The sequence below is a fragment of the Sprattus sprattus genome, assembly GCF_963457725.1.
Source record: "Sprattus sprattus genome assembly, chromosome: 4".
Taxonomy (NCBI): domain Eukaryota; kingdom Metazoa; phylum Chordata; class Actinopteri; order Clupeiformes; family Clupeidae; genus Sprattus; species Sprattus sprattus.
Window position 1 is genome coordinate 35,453,813 of NC_137923.1, and position 22,514 is coordinate 35,476,326.

The 22,514-nt window shown below is 44.1% G+C and overlaps 1 protein-coding gene across 1 annotated transcript in view; it reads right to left on the minus strand.

Annotated features, from left to right (window-relative positions):
* Nucleotides 1–16,250: 16,250 nt before the first annotated feature.
* LOC308364800 (zinc finger FYVE domain-containing protein 9-like) overlaps nt 16,251–22,514 on the minus strand; it is a 102,075-nt gene continuing 95,811 nt past the window's right edge. The window contains exon 17 of the mRNA XM_080838043.1: nt 16,251–16,968. Within this exon, the coding sequence (XP_080694169.1) occupies nt 16,807–16,968 (162 nt within the window). The 3' untranslated portion in view covers nt 16,251–16,806. The remainder of the gene's footprint in view (nt 16,969–22,514) is intronic.

A 22,514-nucleotide genomic window follows, 5' to 3' on the forward strand; every position in this document is an offset into this window, starting at 1 on the left:
GCAGGCTCGTGGGCGTTTTCGGCAGGTCGCGTGGTTTAAGAAATGCTCACAGTGCTGAAAAGTGCGCTCAGAATAAAAAATATTTGCTCAGTGCTGAAAAAAATTAGAGGGAACATTGGTCCCAGGCCTGGTGCAGGGGCTTGAGCTTTCTCTCAGCTGTACCTTTCACATAGTCCAGTTAGGATTGAATTAAGATTTTAGGCTTAGATCCAAGCAAGATGTTTTCTTTCCATCTCACTCTCCAGATGAGTTATATTGGAGCACTTTCTTGCAAAATGGGTAGTCCTAGAGGCCAGCCCAGCCACAGCTTGATGTCCTCAAATTGATAGTTTGTATGTGTGTAGACCTTTCTTTTAGCCTTTCTATGTACACTTCCCTCAGAACTTATTTTCTATTCAGCTCTGTTATAAAGCATTGTTCTGCTATTTCTGATTTCTGCTATTTCTGAATAGCATTGTTCTGCTATTTTCTCCCCCCTCTTCTGAGTAACTGCCTCTCTGTCCTTACTCTATTCTTGAACTTTCCCTAATGGACTTTGTGCTATCTTTTTCACTGCTCTTTTAAACCTTAATGGGAGCACTGGTGTTAACAAATCTAGCTGTGGATGTTTATCCTCTTTCACCTCACTACTAAAGTTACCCAAAAGTGCTGTTTACAGATCCCCATCAATTACTCTTTATTTTAGCTGTACTGTTTTCCTGTCTTGCTTTCCACTACGTGTTCCCTTTACTGGACTGATTTTTCTGACACTCAGACATCTCCACGCCTCATCCTGCATTCTCCTCAAATGTATTATTTGTTTTGTCATTATATCAAACATCTTATGTCCTAATCCTACTCGACCTGACTTTAGTCAGTGAAGCCTGCCCTATTATTGCTTGTGTTACATGATCATTCAATTCAGTATACCTTCTCTCTCTCTCACCCCCCCAAAAATGTCTATGTCAGTATTCTCTCTCTCCTTGCTCCAAAATGACATTCCTCCTTGGGACCCCTGTGCCCGTCCATCGTCTAATTCTGTCAATACTATGTCAACCCCCATGACCTTGTCTCCAGACCTCTCTCTTTCCTCTGTTTCCTGCCTTCTCTTTGTCTCTCGTTTCTGACAAACCCTCTTCTAGTCATCTCTTAAATAACCATAATTCTTTTCACCTTCCTGTGTCTCTTTTGCCAAACATACTGGTGGGGATGGAGTCCCCTCTGACCTCACCTCCTCTCCACTGTTTACATTTTCAACATCTTTATGACTGGCATAGTCGGCAGATGGCTCTGCGGATTGCTTTCTCAGTGTTGGCACCCTGACCTCACAAACATCTGCTGGTGATATCTCAATACTTATCTACCCTTCTAACTGATCCATCCTACAAGCAATCAGTTTAACTGTGCGTTAATGTTTACTGCTTCTTCCAATCTCCGCTCTCCACTGACCTCGGCCTGACCCTTAAGATCCCCTCAAAACTCTACAACAGGACTCTGCATATCAGGTAATTGTGGATATAACTGATTAACATGGCCTAATGGATCGTTCACTAAAACATAGAGTGGGGGTGTAAATGCTTTTTCTCCAAAATTCCTCAGTTTATACTCCCCTTGCTTGCTAGTGTCAGTGTCATACTCCAAAATGTTCCTCTTCTCCCCAGCTTTCTCCTTTGTTGACTTTATAAATGCCTCCAAAGTCTGCAGTATCAAATTTGCTTATGACTAATACAATACAACTACCTCCTGTAAAGGTGTAGTTGGTTCCATGTCTACCAAAGGCATTTCTAAATTCAAACAATATCACAACACTATATCTAATCTGACTTTCCTCTCATCTCCTCACTTTCTAAATACGAACATGTGTGTGTGAAAGCACAAAGGCTACAGTCCTCTGTTCCCCCTGAGCTAACAGCCCCCTCCTGTGTGTTTCTCTGTCCCTGTCTATCTATAGACAAGTTTTTATCAACCCAGTTTTCTTAACACTCAATCACAATGGTTTGTTTTAACCCTTCCAAAACGATCTGCGCCCGTGGGGCGTTTGGTGGTATTTCTATTAATAGAATGTAAAATCTCCGCGAGTTTTTGTCCTCCAAACATAAAACTAACACCCTGAGAAAGCTTGAATCTTCTAGTTTTCAAATATATCCAGTTCGAAACAAACAAATGAATGAGCACTTTGTAAGGAGAATACAGGTAAAGCCTTGCATATTTCTCTCTCAGAGTGTATAAGCAACCTGTGATTGCCCACCCATTAGCGGATTAGGGCTATTCATATGATAAGATCATGGTAAATCTCCGATCGCTATTGGGTAATGACGTTGCAGTAAAACGTGAGAAAACGCCCCATTTTTCCGTATAAACAAGGCAGCATGTTAGGATGTTTACATTTGGACTGAAGAGATACACGATGGCGAACTCCTTCTCTGCTGCCGAAGCCTTGCGCCAAATTCAAGAAGACCTAGTCAGCGAGGAGGAAACCACATCCTCGGATGAGAGCGATGACGATATGGAAGATGAACACATGCACTTTGAGCTTCGTCTTTACCCCGTTGAGGATATCCCTGTTGAGTAAGTTTTATTTGTTTATTTGTTCACCTAGCTCTTGTAATGAATGCTGTTGATTAACTTATAGGGAGTAAAATGCTCCTCTGAGTTGAACGAAATATTTTAGTATGCTACTGTTTGCATAGTGAATACATTACTTTATGCTTCTAAGACTATTGTGGTAGAATATAATTCTCAGAGTTGCGTTAATGATGTTAGGCTATATCAACGATTGTTGTTGACGTTTCGAGTTGGTTGTCTGTGCTGATATACAGTAAGTAAAACATACTTGGTGACTATATTGCAGCCATTGATGTAAAAATGCAAACGTGTCTTACTGTTATAGCGAGTAAAATGCACGTCGGTATGCTATGAGTTGAATGGAATGTTTAGTAGCCTATGCTACTATTTGCAGAGCGATTAAATCACTTTATGTCGCTAAGACTATTGTATAGTAGAAAACATATTTAATTAACAGAGTTGGGTAAATGATAACAGGCTGCACATATAAACGATTGTTGTCTGTTCTGAGATTATTAAAACATAGAACTACATGGTGACTATATTGCAGCGGATGATGTAAATTGAAATCGCTAAAAACGTGTCTTACTACTGTGGGTAGTTTTTAGTGTAATTATGACGCGTATGGTAGGTGTGAATCAAAACTAGGAGGTGTTTGTGATCGAAACTGTAGTCGTTAGAGCGCTAAAGTGATATGTGTTACAATGCCCGAACATAAAATGAAAGAGCAACAGTTAATTTTATTTTACTTTATTACAGAAACTTGTAGAACATTGCACCTACACCGCCAAGGAAGAGATCACGCTGTCAGCCTAACCCAGATCTGTCGTCATGGAAGTCAGAGGGTGACAATGATGCAACTCCATCAGCACTGAGGTTTTTTCCTGCAAGGGAGCCTGGTGTGCAGCTGAATGCAGCAGACAACCACACTCCTCTAGACCTCTTCAAGTTGTTCTTTTCAGAGGATGCTGTGGAAACCCTCTGCCAGAACACCAACAAGCAAGCTGCTGGGAGCATTGCCAGAGGTGTAAAGTACAAATGGGTTGATGTTGGAGTTGCTGAATTCTACAGATACATTGGACTGGTTTCTGCATGTGCATGATCAAGCTGGATCACATTTCTGACTACTGGAGGAGAAACACCAACTTCTCCATCCCTTTTGTGGCAGATGTGATGGTAAGAGACAGGTACCAAACCATATCATGGAATGTGCACATGAGTGACCCAAGCGAGGACATGGTGAATGATGCCTACCTTTATGTACCTACTTTTATGCACCTGATTTTATGTACCTACTATGCCTTTACTTTTATGCACCTTATTAAATTCACCTTCTTATGCACCAAGCTTGTTTGCAATGTCTTGTATCTACTTTCAAAGCTGATGGTTGTGGGGGAGAGATAGCCACAATGACAGTCCAGGGCCATTGACAAGTGGGCCACTGACAGGTGAGCCATACTGGGGAGGGGCACTCACAGGGCAGTTTACACCTCTTTCATCAATATGCATAGTGGTCTAGGTGGAAAAAAGTGTCACCTTGTAAAATTCTTATAATAAGTGTAGAAATCACACACACTTTCTGAATGCTAAACTCACCTATGTGGAGCAAACACATATGTTTACAAGGTTCAGAGTAAAAAAGAAAACTTCCAAAATATTTACAATGTGTTTTTTGTAAAAAGTCTGAGCACCTCTAAAGCTAGAGTTAATTTTAGTGTCTTTAGATTTAATTTTAATAAAAAACTTTTTTTACTACATTTCTTTTACTCTCATTTTATTATTGCTGAGTTGTTCTAGAATATAATCATAAATTCCACTTTTGCCTAATGGTTTTTAGTTAGGTGAAATATACACAAATATCAGGCATGGCAGACTACCTAACAGAGTCAAAAAAAGCCCTCTGGGTTGGAAGTGTTAAAAAGTCAAAGTTGCTGTTAGCGATATAGCGTCTTATATCGAGGGGTTATGTGGATAACAGTACACCACATTAGGTCATGAGGGGGAAAAAAAACGTAGTGGGGGATAATAACCAAAGGACCCAGATATTCAATAATCAATTCCTTTATTGACACCAAATGATTAGCAATAAACAAGGTTACCAGGCGTCGTTACACCCTGAAGGGAAATGAATAGTGCTCCTGTGTCAGTGCTATCCCCCTGCCTGTAAGACAGTGGCAGCCACTGTCGAAGCCACGTTAAGGTGATAGAATTGCGAAAAGGTCAGAGCAGAGGCCCAGCCTGCTGCCGCACACACATCTTCCAGTGAGGCCCCTCTGAACAGTGCCCAAGAGGCAGCCATACCACGAGTAGAGTGGGCCACCACCCCAGTAGGTGGCGGGACCCCCCTTTTTTCATAGGCTAACTCGATAGCCTTCACCAGCCAGTGGGCCAGCCGCTGTTTGGAAACTGCCTGGCCACGCGTCGACCCCCCATAACACACAAACAGTTGATCCGTTTGCCTAACGGAACGGGTACGGCCAATGTATGATCTCAATGCACGAACAGAGCATATAAGGTGCAACCTAGTACTCTCCGCAGACTCATGTGGAGGTGGGTGGAAGGGGTCCACGACGAGTGGCCTAGACACAAAGGATTTTGGAAGGACCTTGGGCAGGAAAGCCGGATTTGGCAAGAGGGAGATAGCCGAACTTGACTCCCCCAGCCTAAGGGATGAGGGATGTACAGACAATGCCTGCAACTCACTTACACGCCTTGCTGACGTGATGGCCAGCAGGAAAAAGGTCTTCCACGTGAGGAACTCCAACTCTATGTTGGCCAATGGCTCAAAAGGAGACTCTGAAAGCGCCTCCAACACAACCCGCAGATCCCACACAGGAACCAACCGAGGCTAAGATGGGCACAGCCTTCGGGCCCCTTTAAGGAACCGCACGACGAGAGTCTGAGACCCAACTGACAGCCCCCCTACAAGGTTGTGACGGTCAGATATTGCCGCCACATATCCTCTCAAGGTTGACTCCTTTAGGCCGTCCTCTAGGAGAGACTGGAGGAAAGCCAGAACCTCAGAGATGCCACACGAATTTGGTTCTGTCGACCTGAGACGACACCAGCGTGCAAACCTTTCCCATCGACCAGCATAAAGTGCTCTCGTGGAGGGTGCTCTGGCCGCCTGCAATGTTGACAATATTGCCTGGCCTAACCTGTCTCAATGTTCCCGTCCAGGGGCCAAACATGCAGCTTGTACAGACCTGGGTTCGGATGGCAAAGCTGCCCCTGAGCCTGTGTCAACATGTCCGGTCTGAGTGGAAGCCTCCACGGGGACCCCGCAAGCAGCGACACCAGATTCGGCATCCACGGCTGGTGTGGCCAATCCGGGGCTACCAGCAGCACCCTGGCCCGAAGTCTCTGTACTTTGGCCAGTACTGCTGGAAGTAGAGGAAAGGGAGGGAAGACATAGAGAAGGCCCTAAGGCCATTCGCCTGCCAGAGCATCCTGCCCCAGCGTTCCCCTGGGACCCTGGATCGAGTACCACAGTTCGCAGTGAGTGGTGTCCCTGGAGGCAAACAGGTCTACTTGGGCCCGTCCGTAGGCCTCCCAGATGGCTTGCACTATGTGCTGGTGCAGTCGCCATTCGCCGGGCTTCGGACCCGCCCTGGACAGAAGATCTGCTGCCACATTGTCTTCCCCTGGCAGATATACTGCCCGTACAGAGAACCCCTTTGCATGAACCCACTGAAGAAGCTTGTGGGTTCTCTTGTGCAAGGACATAGAGCGTGTCCCGCCCTCGTGATTGAGGTAGGATACCACTGTGGAGCTGTCTGATCGTATCATAATATTCCTGCCCCGCAGGCTTGGCATGAAGTAGACTAAGACTCGGTGTACAGCCTCTAGCTCCAGCATGTTTACGTGAGCCCCCTGCCATTCCTGCTCCCAAATGCCCCGGACTGGACGGCCCTGCCACAAGGCCCCCCAGCCCGTCATTGAAGCATCTGTTGTTATGGTTTCCCTTGTGCTGTGCTGACCAAGGGACATCCCTTCCTGCCTGGATATCGCCGATATCCACCAGCTTACGCTGGGGATGCACTCTGCATCCCGCTGTAACAGGCGTCGGCCACTCTCGTAAGGAGTCACCTTGTTCCTCCAAAACCAATGCTGCAGCGGCCTCATATGGAGCAAGCCCAACGGCACTACCTGGGCTGCTGCTGCCATCAGGCCAAGCAGCCTCCGACCATGTCTCACAGACATCTGAGTTCGGCCCAAGAGATGGCCGAAACTCTCTCTCAGCACCAACTGCCGCCGAGTTATTAGACAAGCTTTCATTGTCGCTGAGTTCAGCACAAGGCCCAAGTATTCCACGGACATGGATGGCCTGAGCATACTCTTCTCTCTGTTTAGTGCAAGCCCCAGCTTGAGGAGGTGCTCCAACACCACCTCTGTGTCGCTCCTTGCCCTCTCTAGGGTAGGTGCACAGATTAGCCAGTCGTCTAAATAATTGAGGAAGCGAATGCCCTGACGACGGAGTGGCACCAGGGCTGCAGCTATGCACTTTGTGAAAATGCGAGGAGCAGGGGAAGAACCCTGTACTGGTACGCCTTCCCCTGAAAATAAAAGCGAAGGTATTTCCTGTGACTCTTCTGGATTGGGATGTGAAAATACGCATCCCGCAGATCGATTGTGGTGAACCAATCCCCCTGATTGACAAAGGTAAGCACGGTGGACAGGCGTAGCATCCTGAATGGAAGACGCCGCAGGTACCGGTTGAACTTTCTTAGATTGAGGATGGGGCGTATACCCCCATCCTTCTTCGGAAGAAGGAAATAGGTTGAGTAAAACCCTTGTCCTATCTGATCTGAGGGCACGAGTGTTACCGCACCTTTTCCTAGTAGCACTGAAACCTCGTTTGCGAGAGACTTGTGCTCTGAGTCGTCTTTCAACAGGGTGGGAACAACCCTCCGAAAACGTGGGGGCTTGGTTCTGAACTGTAGCTTGTACCCTGTCTCCAGCGTGCCCAACACCCATGGGCAGCGAGTACACTGGCGCCAGCGAGCAAGGTGCTGAGGTGTGAAACGGGAGATCGGAGGGTGCGCACCGTCATGGACAGGATCGGTGACCACCTTGGTGGCCCCTTCCCGACTTGGGAGGCCTTTGCTGGCGAAAAAACCCTTGACCAGCCCGGCCTGAACCTGCCATTGGTTCCTGAGCCGCCGTTTGCTGTGGACCAGCCCAACGCCGTGGGGCTGCACTCAACCGGCTGCCTGCCGAAACCAGCCCGAAACCGGCTGCCTGCCGAAACCTACCAGCTTGATGCACTGACCTGGTGAGTTCACGTGCTTTCTTTGATTGTTCTAGGGCCGCCTCTGACGGAGGACCAAGGACCTCCCCTGGCACAATTGGTGCTGACGCCACGCAGTCCTGGGCTGGCAAACCAGACTGGGATAGCCATAACTGGCGACGTGCCTGAACCACTGAGGCCATGGACCTGCCCAGAGCTCGTGCATTAGCAGTGGTTCCCCGCAACAGCATATCCACCACTCGCAGCATCTCTGACACCTCATCACCAGGTGCTGAGGCTGTCAAATCCTGCAGCAGCCCCTCCAGGTAAACCAGGAATAGGGAGCTTGTACATGACAGCCTTGCCGCCACCGCAGAGGCCTGATATGTTCTCCGCAGTGCAGCATCCACTGGCCTGCTGCGTCTGTCTGGAATGCTTGAATCCTTATCAGCCCTCACCGATGCACCCGCCAACATTGCGAATGTGGGGCCGACTACCGGAGCTGCCGCCAGCCCGCAACGTTCAGCACCAGCCAAGCTAGCTAGCTGAGTTTTTGGCAGGGAAGCGGAGCTTGGAACTTTCCAGGAGGACTGAAGCTCTGCCACAAAATCCGGAAGGATGGGAAGCCCCTCCGACTTAAACCGTGGCCGTCTGTCAAACACAGATGTTCCCACATTTGAGACCACAGGGGGTAGCTTGGCCCGCTCTGCTGCTCTAGCAATTACCGCCTTGTCTGATGGATCAAGAGGCACTGTGTCCGAGGTCTGTGAGGCATCCTCACTCAACTCAGAATCAGAGGGGTCAAAGCCCTCTGTGTCAAGCGTTCCAGAGGCTGCCAGTGACAGCTCATCAGGGCAGCGACGAGAGTGTCTAGCTGGTGGCTCAGCCAGATTTTGTTGCCGCGTCTGGTCTTGCAGGAGCCCATGTAATGCGTCCTGCATTGCCTGCATCTGACGTTGCAGCTGCTCCACCTGCCCCTCCACATGCTTACGCTTACGGGAGTGCTTCCTGCCAGCTACCCTTTGCCCCTCATTCTCAGTCTCTCCACCTCCATCTCGTGGCTCCTGGCCACTAGGTGGGACTAGTGAGGGGTGGATATCCTCATCTTCCAACATATTAGCTTGAGCAGCGTTGGCCCTCACGGACAATGTTAGTCACAATGTCACTCAGTACTTTTGCGCATATAACTTGCACAACACAACACAATTTCTATTTCCACTTTTCCCAATTCAAAGTCTTATATAATCACACAACTTCCCTGCTAATCAAAAACTATTTCAAGACACAAGGTCCTACAACTCTTTCTAATTCAACTCCTACTTTATATCTGTCTTACACGTGCTTTACACAAATCTCCTTTTCATCTATGTTTGTCCAAAAGCACTTATATTCCAATTAATTATTCCACCAAACCATTCCAAACTTTTTCAATCTCCTGACTAACTTTAACACACAAGAACAATGGTAATCAAGTAATTCACAACTTCACAACTTATTCAATGACACATTTTGCCAGTCACAACTTCCAAGATCCAAAAGATAACTTTCCACATCTGTTTTTCACGCACTATGTAAAAAATTGAAGAATCAACATGAGTGTTTTGAACTGAATGTGTCTTGCATATGTCGGAGATTTCTCATACATTCATTTACCCATCATCCACATCAAACTAGAAGCATTTAAGATAACTAGAAATCTCAAAATGAAACGTATTATTCACTGAACTTTTTATCAGGAATGTAAACAATCCCTCAGTGAATTTATAATGCTCCTTATTAATCACTGCAATTATCAGGTACTTTATTTTTCACGACCTGCAGTGATATCACAGAATTTTCAATCAATCATTCTCTCTCACTCATACACCTTGTGTGTTCTCCACCTCTCAGCTATTGAATGTAATGAACCTCTTTCAGTTTAAGTGTTTCACAGATCAAATATCACAATACTTCACAAAGCTTATATTTCCTGAAAAATAAAACAAGTTCAGCATATCCCACATCAACCAATGATTTTGACCAACCAATCCACTTTTCTCCAGTTTACACACCCACACAATTACTGATTACCAATATCAGTATTTAATAACAGACCAAACATTAATCTCAACTCAATGAGTCATTTTCCAGGTCCTCTAATGCTTAAGAGAATCTTTCACTCAACAAAACTCCACAAGATTAAACCAATTATCACTTGTACATGAAACAAAACTCCACAAGATAATACCAACTATCACTTGTACATTAAACAAAACTCCACAAGATTAAACCAATTATCACTTGTACATTAAACAAAACTCCACAAGATTAAACCAATTATCACTTGTACATAAAACAAAACTTGCACAAACATAAAATAAATCCCACACATGCATAGGTAAACATGTTTGATAACAAATGACAAATGTTATGACACATGTTATGATACATGTTATGATAACAAATAACAAATGTTATGATAAATGTTATAACAATTAAAAAAAAGGAACGGTAGGTCGTAGAGACTTGAAACCACCTCTGTTGTGTTCAGCGTGGTATTAGGTATGCATGCAGGTATACATATTATGATCACAAATAACAAATGTTATGATACATGTTATGAAAACAAATAACAAATGTTATGATTCACACTATTTTTAACATTGTTATAACATGTATCTCAGGAACCGTAAGTCGTAGAGACTTGAAACCAAGTGTGCTGTGTTCAGTGTGGTATCAGGTATGCATGCATATGTATACATGTGATAACAAATAACAAATGTTATGATGCATGTTATAACATGTTATAACAATGTTAAAAATAGTGTGTATCTCAGGAACCAAGTGTGTTGTGTTCAACTTGGCTTAATAAAGTACAGCACTGAGTTTCGGGTCTCTAGGACCTTCCTAGTTAAAGATATTGGGTATCTCAGGAACCGTAAGTTGTAGAGACTTGAAACCACCTCTGTTGTGTTCAGCGTGGTATTAGGTATGCATGCATAGGTATACATGTTTGATAACAAATGACAAATGTAATGATACATGTTATGATACATGTAAAGAAAACAAATAACAAATGTTATGATACATGTTATAACAAATGTTAAAAAAAGTATGTATCTCAGGAACGGTAGGTCGTAGAGACTTGAAACCACCTATGTTGTGTTCAGTGTGGTATTAGGTATGCATGCATGGGTATACATGTTATGATCACTGTTAAAGGTCGAGTAGTTGAGCGGTTGAGCTTGGTAGTAAAACTCTCAGGAGGACTTGAAGATGAAGATGGTTATGATGGAAAAGTTTTATTTTCCAGATGATGGTCCAGTAGGGCAAAAATAATAACAATAATACTATTTAAACAAAAAGAGCGAAAAATAAATACTGTGGAACAATAGAAAATAATTGGGCATGATAGCCAAAACACTTAACTTGCGACAAATACCACTTTACCAATTGAACTGGTCTAGAAACAATTTCTTGCGAGAGCTCTTAGACTTACGTCTCTTCTGTAGCAGCTCTCCTGACTGATTGAAAATACAGGCTTAAATCGTGCCTAAGCACGCCTCTACAATTGGCCCAAACCAAAACACTACAGTATACAGGGGTGTCTCAGGCACTTAAAACCAAGGAGCTTAAACAGCTTTCAAACTCAATTCCATATGACTGGAAAAATGCACGATAAGTAAGGGATAATGTATAGAACGCAGGTCATTGTCGGGAAAATAAGCCCCAACAGGACGAACACCCTGTTGCTTCACCCTGAAAGGCCTTATTTTGTAGTTTCGGGTCTCTAGGACCTTCCTAGTTAAAGATATTGTGTATCTCAGGAACCGTAGGTTGTAGAGACTTGAAACCACCTCTGTTGTGTTCAGCATATTATTACCCTTGGGCCTTGATGCTGATTATGGAAATAACTTTTCAGCATCCGGCATTGTCATAAATTCAAATAATTTTTCATAACTGCTTTGCCACAATTCACGCATACTACTCATGGAGGGTTGTAATTAAAAAACAAATTAGGTGTTCTTCGACATTTTTGGAAAAATGCAAATATCTGCCCCTCGGGCCTTGATGCCGGATATGGAAAAATCTTTCAGAATCCAGCATTTAAAAAAATCTTTTCATGATCTTTTTGGCACAATTCACTGGATCCGTGGACACAATCGGCGGAACAGAATGCAGCCACGAAAACCGCGGACATGATTAGCGAGGCTATGGGAGCCGCGGAGGAAGCGGGCGTGATCAGTGGCACAAGAGGCAGCCGTGGAAACTACTAACTACGTGTGGCATTGACAAAATAGTGGCTATAATCTGCTGTGCTGTAATTTGTACCAAACCAGGCCTCACTTCTAAAAACGAATCAATAAAAACGTTTTTTATTTTTATTTGTATTTACAATGTGGCTATACTGCGTAAATGACCACTTCTGGCTAAATACAGTCTGTCACAGTACATTTCATTGTCTGATTGTCTCCTAATTTTTGACTGAGGAACTACAAGATGCCGTTACCTATCTCTGCTACTGCGGCTTCGCACCAGATTCAAGAGGAACTTGCTCTGGAGAGCGAGGAGGACAACCACTCCCCGAATGAAAGTGGTGAAGACTTATTGATATTTGTAATGAGCAAGTTATATTCGTTTGACTCTTGTCTTGTACATTTGTTTAACTTTGGTTCTTGTAATGTATGCTCTTGGTTAACTTATAGGGAGTAAAATGCATGTATTGTTATTATTATGTTAGATAGTTGTGTAACCCTCATGAAATTAGGGCTATTAATATGATTAGAAATGCAGGTTGTTGCCTGGAGAGGGCGCACTTGCGTCCCGTTCAAGGGAAATCCCCGCGAACAAGACGTTCTTTTATCCTCCCGAGATTTGGCTGTTAGACGCGTTGAGAATGAGCTCCCGGATTTAGACACCGAATTTGACAGATCAACTGAAGCAATTCCATAGAGTTTTTCCACACTGAAATAGATTAGACACTTGGAACCCTGTGAACCTGATGGCGAGCTAACCCAGATTGTGTATGCGGTGAGGCCAACCGTGGATCCAGATCACAATTGATTTCGCATATCAAGACGACAGGTAGAAAGGTTGTTGAGACACAGTATAATGACCCGGACCAGAACGATGCACACACCCACACTGAAAGGAATTGGAGGACTATATCCTGGACTTTACACACACACACACACTGAAAGAATAATCATCAGGATCAATGAATCAACTTTTCTTTATTTATTTTTCACTATTTCAATTGTTTTATACTGTGTATACTATATTGTTGCCTTATAACGTTGTGAGGAAATAAACAATCAATTCAATTCAATTCAATTCAACAATCAAAAGTTCAACTGTTCTTTGTAGTAGGCCTACCTCTCCTTTGAACCTAGGCAGATATTTAGTGCTTCCATAACATTAGCCCCAGACAAGTGCTACAGTTGGGTGTATTATTTTTGGTTACTGCCGTCAACTGCACCGTGATTTTGAATCGTATTCGTCGGTAAGACTATTACACATACACAGTAAATGCATATCATGCTCAGAGTTCTAATGTGCCACATACATTGACGTTTGGAGTATGTTGTCTGCGCAGAAAGGAGTAAAACAAATGGCTACACGGTGGCTATATAGCAGCCAGTGATGTCAACATACTATGTAAGAGCAAGGTTACTCTAATTGTGCTGCCACCACCTTTTGTAAACCAGTATGGTCCGGCAGTCGTCTCAAGTTCCACACAAGACACTTCCGGCTTCTGGACCAGCTATAGTAAGCAGTAATGCTACCTTTCTGGCATCCGGCTTTGTATTTAGTCCCATGGCCTCCAAATATAGGCAAAACCGCTGCTTGAAAACACGCCAATTGCTGTCGCCATTCCCAGTCAGCTTCAGGTGCGCTGGTGGCTTCACACTTTCCATCATGTCGCTTTTCACAATCCGCTTCAATCTTCAAATTCTGTATTCACAGCTGTTTCACTCCTGGTACCATGTTTTGTTCTCTTAAATGAAGACCTGTATTTTTATATAATTTTTATTTCCATGACGGGAATCACATTACAACGATGTTCTTTGTTAGCTCCACATGTTGTTCTACTTACTCTAACCATAGCAGTAGCTATTATATATATATATATATATAGTATATATTAATAAGTATGTAAGTATAAATTAGTAAAGAAAATATAAACGGTTTGTCAACTCACCAGCGGCCATCCTGAAACTGATGAGCAGAAGAGCAGACTGCCGGTTCTGCCCTCAGTGGCGGTGCCAAATGATGAGGACAACAAGCACCAAAACATGACATTACCAAATGGAAAGATTAAGAATGATTGTTTCTGAAGCTATTTGGTAAGAGATTACATTCCTATCCCACACCAGCATGTTTCTTCATATTAAAAATACCTTGTATTTTCTGCTAATTTCTTTTTTATTACCAAATCCCACAATTCCTAATTATACTAACATGTGAAATAAAGATGGTACTGAATCCTTGTAGCAAAATGGAAGTTTATAAAGGCATTACTTTATTGGCCTGTGGTCTCTCATGAATACGTGCAGTTCAGAAGTAAAGCACAAGTTCCTACACTAGGGATGTGTGGCAGGCACAATGATGGACTTTCCATCATGTCGCTTTTCACAATCCGCTTCAATCTTCAAATTCTGTATTCACAGCTGTTTCACTCCTGGTACCATGTTTTGTTCTCTTAAATGAAGACCTGTATTTTTATATAATTTTTATTTCCATGACGGGAATCACATTACAACGATGTTCTTTGTTAGCTCCACATGCTGAAATTAGACTTTGATTAAGGGCGTTTCCATCTCAGAGATAAACTATATTTTGTCATTTTGTCTAATCAGAAGCACTCAGCAATACGCACTTTGGTATGATATTTGACTGTCACAAGCATGTAGATCAGGGGCCCTATTCACAAAGAATCTTAGGGCTAAAAGTAGCTCATAAGTGGCGAATTTAGGAGAAACTCCTAAAAATAATTTTTTTTACTAAGAGCAATTCACAAAATATTTTATCCCTAAAAGTAGCACCTAAGTCTAGGACAGCTTAAAACTCCTCATGAGGACTCCTAAATCACTAAGACCTATTCACAAAAAATCGTAAGATGGCTGCAGCCGACTTGGAATTGATAAAAGACATTGCTTAAACCGTGAAGGTATTAATATTGTCGTAGAATTAGCGCGGGATGCAATGACGCCTTTAAACAACGATGTGTCCCGAAGTGAAATGTTTGGAAACATAAAGATAGCCTATTTGGCTTTGCGGAAAACGCAAATGCGACACTGGGAATCATCAGTCAGCCGTTTAATTCATCAAACTATCAACGCACTGTAGACCCCACATCATCCAACAGTTTATCCAGTTGCTTTTGGACAATCGCCTATTACACAATATCAAAGTAAATTCCATGGCGATCGCAGGAATGTCCAGTGACGGGACACACATTACAATAATTCGTCCACCGTGGCCTGGATGTACCGATGACTCGTGCATTTCAACGGAGAGCGGTTCACGTTCGTTTCGCTTTGATCAATTAAGATTGGAGGGCTTGAAGGGCCGTATGTGCTGATATTTGAAGTGGTCAAGGGCTGGAAATATAATAGCCTAACAGTTTGCTGGGTGCTTTAATTATTACTGCCTTGATTACATGCAATTGCCATATTATATATTGATCGCTTTCTAATTATCTTATCGTGCAAAGTGTCATTCCCGTTGGATGCACAAACTTGTCATTATGCGTGTGCATTCTGCTAACTGCACTGTCCATAACTATTTAATATGACTTAATTTGAAGCCTAGGTTATTCTCTTATTTTCAGTCGATATAGTGGGATTGTTAGAGGGATGTCACGAATGAGTTTTTAATGAGAGAGCCTGACAACAACCAATCACCGTCCTCACCCCTTCTAAACTCGTGCATGAGAATCGACGTCATCCATAGCAACGGAGTTTTTATCTTAAGCTTAGGAGTTGGTATTATCCTTAGTATGAGTAGGTCTCAGAGCCGTTGTGAATCACTTTTAAGAAATTACTCCTACGTAAAAGGTTTTAGCGCGAGTAAGGAGCACTCCTAGTGGTAAGATAAAAGGCTTTGTGAATACGGCCCCAGTTTTACATTTTATATGATTTTTTAAAGTTGCTTTGGAGTGTAAAGTGGTTGCTAAATACTACAATCTAAAGCTCCTCAGCTTTTTTCCAAAGCTAATAGCCAACACAGTAGAAGCTGGCCCCAGTCATTATAAATGAAGCAGAACTTTTGCTACTTACAGTCTTCAACAATCCATGTGCAATCAACACAAGAATATTTTTCACTTTGAGAGAACAAAGGGTTTTACAGGTTTTATTGTTCATCCCATCTCCCCCATCCATTCAGTTACTTTCCACACACACGTAATCTCCACTCTCTTCTACAGTCCATCTACAATAGTCTTGATTCAAGTTAATTCATTGATTATATTTAAGTATCTTAGCTTATGGTTAGGATGACAACCCATACAAACAGTGTTGCAGAAGAAAATCATTTCTGAAGTAGGTCTATGAGTTACATCATTTAGCCATTACTTGATACGTGTGAAATAAAGCCTCAGTCCTTTGTAAAGCTTAGAAGTGGGCCGGAAGCTGACTGAAGATGATCACCTAAAGAAAAAATAACAGCCCCAGTCACTGCTGAGTCAAAAGCAAATTGCAGGGGAATCAATTGTCTCTGGCTTTTTTCCCCTTTCTCTGTAGGACTCAATCCATACTCATGTAGAGAGAGTGCTTTCATGGACTCTGCCTGCTTTCATCAAAAATACTGAACTGATCTCCAGGACAACAAAGCATTGGCCTCGAAATTGTTCAAGTGAAGGCTGGAGAACAAGGATTATTCAGTGGGTGATTGATCACTGGATGATTGATCACTGGGTGATTGATTTTCCTTGAAAATGCTCCAGCACATGCAAGAGACCGAGGTTAAAAGCTGTGGAGAATGCTGCAAAAAATACAGCTAGCGTCACAAGATTCCATGTTGTCGGTAAGTGTCTTGACGTTGTTGGTGTCTTAAAAAATGATCTCCAGGATGTAGAAGATGAGTTCCATGACCACTGGGCCTTCGTTCAGCTGGCAGGCCCCACTATGGATCACTGGTATCAGAGCAGAGTCCAGATCACTCAGGTACTGTGGCAACAGTGGTTGTCCATTACTTCCAACCCAGTAACCCACCTGAGGATACACAAAAGCATACTTTTACTGACTTCAGCACATTATTGTCAATCAACTCTTGTCACTTCAGGACACAAATGCATACTTTGACTTACTTTAGCACACAAATGTATACTTTAACTGACTTCAGCACACAAATGCATACTTTAACTGACTTCAGCACACAAATGCATACTTGTACTTACTTCAGCACACAAATGCTGACTTTAACTGACTTCAGCACATTATTATGAATTAACAATTGTCCTTCAGGCTCATGCAGTCTTATAAAGCTGATATCTGAATTCACCCATGTAGGCATCCCATGACTCGTAACAACTCTGTCAAATATCTGGATTTTAAGGTTTTATGTTGTAACTAGTTATAATCAACTTAAATTTCAAATTCTATAACAATAACACTAAGTATTTTAATATATAAAAAGGCAGAAATGGTATTATAACACTTTTATATTTCAAAGTGCTTTACAATGAAAAGAAACATGAATTAAAGGATATAGAAGCAAAAAAGTCAAATAAGCTAGCCAAATCTAAAAGTACTAAAAGGGAAATGAGTGATGCACAGATCAAATGGAATGGACTTCAGATTATGGAGAGGTGCTGAGAGGCTGCACCAAATCAACCCTCCTGCAGTAGTCAAATTAGATCCCTAAAATCTAATCACAAACGTTTTTTTAACTGCTGTAAGATTATCAGAATACATTTGGAAGATGCATAGAAGCAAGAAAAAGCTGTCTCAAGAGAAAACTGGCACCAAAGAACAAGAGTTGTCTGACCACGTCGATGAGGAGGGAGATGTAGAGAAAGATGGCGAGTGTGTGGCTAAAGACGTTGACGGTAGCACAAGCCCTAGCAATGCAGATGTCATGAATGCCATAAAGGGGATGGAGAAACGGGTCACAAATAATGTTCTGACTTGATATTTGTTAGTATGTTTGTTAACATAATTTGTTGTCCGAGAAGGACACCTACTGGTGCATTCCGGTATTGCACCTTGAGTGCATTTGTTAAGTCTCGCCCGCGAGAATTCAGTTATAGTCAGTTATTTTAACGTGTTGGAAGAGCTGCATGGAAGCTGTCAAATCGTCCGAACTTTGGAGTGGAACGTCCGTAAGTTGAAATGTAATGTTTGTGGGATGTGTTATGTGCGGTGTGTGCAGTAATTAATAAGAGGGTTAATTTAATTAAATCAATTCATAATTAGCGTAGTTTGCCTTTGGTTGGGAGGGATAGCTAGTTTCAACTGTTAAGCTAACTAACGTGTCTGGTGACTAGCTTCTTATTCGCGAAACATGTTGAACGGGATAAATTGGACATATGGTAATTTGCTGTGTTTGTGTTTGTTTTATAGTTTTACAATAAATACATTGGGAATGAGAGCATCAGAAAGTAAAGACCTGAACATCATACACCCTCTGGATTGTTGTCTATCTGTCTACGCCTTACATGCACGTAATTGCTAGGGCAGAATAGTAAAAGGACGAACACACAGCGAGTGAAGACAACGGAGCAACCTCCTAGCACTCAGCTCGTCAGAATTGTAACCGCACAGCTACAAAATGGCGGCAAAGTCTCAAGACGAAGATCAGAAAGCACAGAACTTAGAGACGAAGTCACACGCAAGCTGTTTATCAGTTAGGTCTAGCGCATCAACAGCTAGCAGCGCCGCCACCAGAGCAAGGGCCAAAGCAGAGGCATTTAAAGTAAAAATGGAGTATGCTGAGAAGGAAGCTGCTATGGTTAGGGAGAAAGCCCGCATTGAAGCTGACCTTAGCATGCTACAGCTAGAGAGGGAGGCTACAGCAGTGTTCAGAGAAGCAGAGGTCTACCAAGCTGCGGCCGAGTGGGAAGACGACCAACGCCTGGATTTAGGAGATGAAGACAGAGCTCAGCGCACCAGGGAGTATGTGCAGAACACTCCAATGCAACACGCTCAACAGCCATTTCCTGAATCACAGCAGACGCACAGTGGACCAAGTCATCCTCTTCGTACGACCACTCAACTGCCTCCTCCTCAACTGCAACACCCTCCTCGATTGTGCCCTCATGCAGTCAACCACGGACAGCCGAGTAGAGCTGACTATCTGGGCCAGCAGAACAATCCAATACCACGCAGGTACCCCCCAAGCCCCCCTTCTCATACAATTCCAGACGGCTACACTGATGCGCCACCGCCGATGCCTGATTTCGCCACATACTTGATAAGAAGGGAGATGGTGAGCTCAGGATTGACCCAATTCGACGATCGTCCAGAGAACTATTGGGCATGGAAAACATCTTTTCAAAGCATCACACAGGGCCTCAACTTGACGCAGAGAGAGGAACTCGACCTACTCGTCAAATGGCTCGGCCCGGAGTCAGCCACTCAAGCCAAGCGAATCAGGTCAGTCCATGTCACAAGTCCAGGAAAAGCAGTACTGATCGTATGGCAGCGCCTAGAGGAATGCTACGGATGCCCAGAAGTCATTGAGCATGCTCTACTGAAACGCCTTGAAGATTTTCCTCGCATCTCAAACCAAGACCCTCGTCTACTGAGAGAGCTGGGGGATCTGCTGCAAGAGATGGAGTGTGCAAAGGAGAGTGGCCTTACTCCTGGACTGGCATATCTCGACACAGCGAGGGGTGTGAACCCCATAGTTGAAAAACTCTCATACAGCCTTCAAGAAAGATGGGTCACACAAGGCTCCAGATACAAACAAGAGTACAAGGTAACCTTTCCGCCTTTCAGTTTCTTTGTATGGTTTATCTGCAATCAAGCAAAGACTCGAAATGACCCAAGTTTTGTCCTCTCCTCACCCACCTGCTCAACCAGCATGAAAACAGACCGAGTCAAGATAAATAGCAAACCGTCCATCTTCGTCAAGAAAACTGAGGTATCAGTAAGAACTCAAAACTTTCCCAGCAACCAATCAGACCAGCTAAGCAACGAGCCAGACAAACATTGTGCCATTCATAACAAGCCTCACCCCCTCTTCAAGTGTCGAACCTTTAGGATTAAGCACCTAGATGACCGTAAGGCTTATCTTAGAGAAAATTATATTTGTTACCGTTGTTGTGCTTCCACTAAACATGTTGCAAAGGACTGCAAACTGTCAGTGAAATGTAGAGAATGTGGCAGTGACAAGCATGTATCTGCCTTACATCCTGGTCCCGCCCCCTGGTCATCTGAAGAGACTAAGAGTAAACCAGAGGGAAACGAACAGCAACTTGATGTCACTACAAAATGCACGGAAATATGTGTCACTTCTCCCCAGCCCAGGTCGTGCTCCAAAATATGCCTGGTCAAAGTGTATCCTTCAAAACATCGCGAAAGAGTTCAGCGTGTTTATGCAGTGCTGGATGACCAGAGCAATAGGTCGCTGGCCAAGACGCAGTTCTTCGACCTGTTTCGCATTGAAGGTGACTCTTCTCCCTACACTCTGAAGACGTGCTCAGGCACAGTTGAGACGGCGGGGAGAAAGGCATGTAGCTTCACAGTGGAGTCACTCGATGGGAAATCTACAGTAGCACTTCCTCCCCTCATCGAATGCAACACAATGCCAGATGACAAATCAGAAATCCCGACGGCAGACATCACACAACACTTTACTCACCTCTCTCCGGTGCGAGACAAGATACCACCTCTAGACCCTGATGCACAGATACTTCTTCTTCTGGGTAGAGACGTCCTGAGTGTGCACAAGGTACGTGAGCAGCACAACGGACCTCACAACACACCATATGCACAGCGCTTAGATTTGGGCTGGGTCATTGTAGGCGAGATCTGCCTTGACAGGGCCCATCAGCCAGCTGATGTCAACGTCTACAAGACTAACATACTCTCTAATGGTAGAACCTCATTCTTCACACCGTGCACTAAAAGCATCCAAGTCAGAGAGCGAGTGGGCCCTCATTCCCTCCTGTGCTGCCCTGACTCACCACGTGAAGCTCGTCACTCATGCACTCCCCTCATCGACCAAGACTGCCTTGGAGAGAACGTTTTCATGAGAAACGCGAATGACGAAAAACTTGCCCTCTCAATTGAAGACAACATTTTCCTGGAAGTGATGGACAAAGATGTGTATCTCGACGAAGACAACCACTGGGTGGCGCCACTACCATTCTGCTCACCGAGAACACGGCTACCAAACAACAAGGAGCAGGCAGTGCAGAGGCTGACATCGCTACAGCGCACGTTCCAGAAAAGGCCAGGTATGAAAGAACATTTCTTTGAGTTCATGCAGAAGGTGATAGAAAACGGTTAAGCCGAACCCGCTCCGCTCACGCAGCCTGGTGAGGAGTTGTGGTATTTGCCAATATTTGGAGTTTATCACCCCCAAAAGCCAGACAAAATTAGAGTGGTGTTCGACTCAAGTGCTCAGTATCACAACATCTCACTCAATGATGTACTACTCACTGGGCCCGACCTCAATAACACACTGATTGGCGTCCTGCTGCGCTACCGCAAAGAAAAGATTGCCATTACTGCTGACATTGAGCAAATGTTTTACAGTTTCAAGGTGAGAGAAGACCACCGCAACTATCTTCGCTTTCTCTGGCACAAAGACAACTGCCCCAGCAAGGAAATCATTGATTACAGAATGACGGTACATGTATTCGGGAACAGCCCTTCCCCGGCTGTAGCAATATACGGGCTGCAGCGCACAGCAGAACGTGGCGAAGCAGAATATGGCACAGACGCCAAAGAATTCGTTCTGCGTAACTTTTATGTTGATGATGGGATTATTTCTGTCTCCAGCGAAGGCCTTGCTGTTGATCTGCTTAGAAGAACGCAAAGAATGCTGGCAGAGACAAACCTGAGACTCCACAAGGTAGCGTCCAACAGCACTACAGTCATGGAGGCCTTCCCACCTGAGGAGAGAGCAAAGGAACTCAAGGACTTGGATTTGAGTGCCGACACACTGCCTCTCCAGCGCAGTCTTGGCATTAGCTGGGATCTAACAACAGACTGCTTCACATTCAGAGTGTCACGAGATGTCAAACCATTCACAAGGAGAGGGACGCTCTCAACGGTCAACAGCCTTTACGACCCTCTGGGGCTTGTGTCTCCCATCACAGTGCAAGGAAAGGCTCTCGTCAGAGACTTCACCACCCTGCAGCAAGACTGGGATGAGCCTCTCCCTACAGAAAAGAGGGCCCAGTGGGAAGCGTGGACAACATCCCTTACTGACCTTGAGAGCCTGCACATTCCAAGGCCTTATGTTCCAGTCTCACTCTCTCAAGCCCATGACCGAGAGCTGTGTGTCTTCTCAGATGCATCCGTTCAGGCCATAGCAGCAGTGGCGTATCTGCGGGTTAAAGATTCAAAAGGTCAGTGCCATGTAGGGTTTGTGATGAGCAAAGCTAAGCTAGCCCCAGTTCCTGCTCACACTGTCCCACGCTTAGAGCTGTGCGCTTCAGTGCTCGCTGTCGAACTCATGGAGCTCATAAAAGAAGAATTGGACACAGAACTGCGTGTGAATTTCTACACAGACAGCCGTGTAGTGCTTGGCTACATAAACAACACAACTAGGAGATTCCATATGTATGTGGCCAACAGAGTAACGC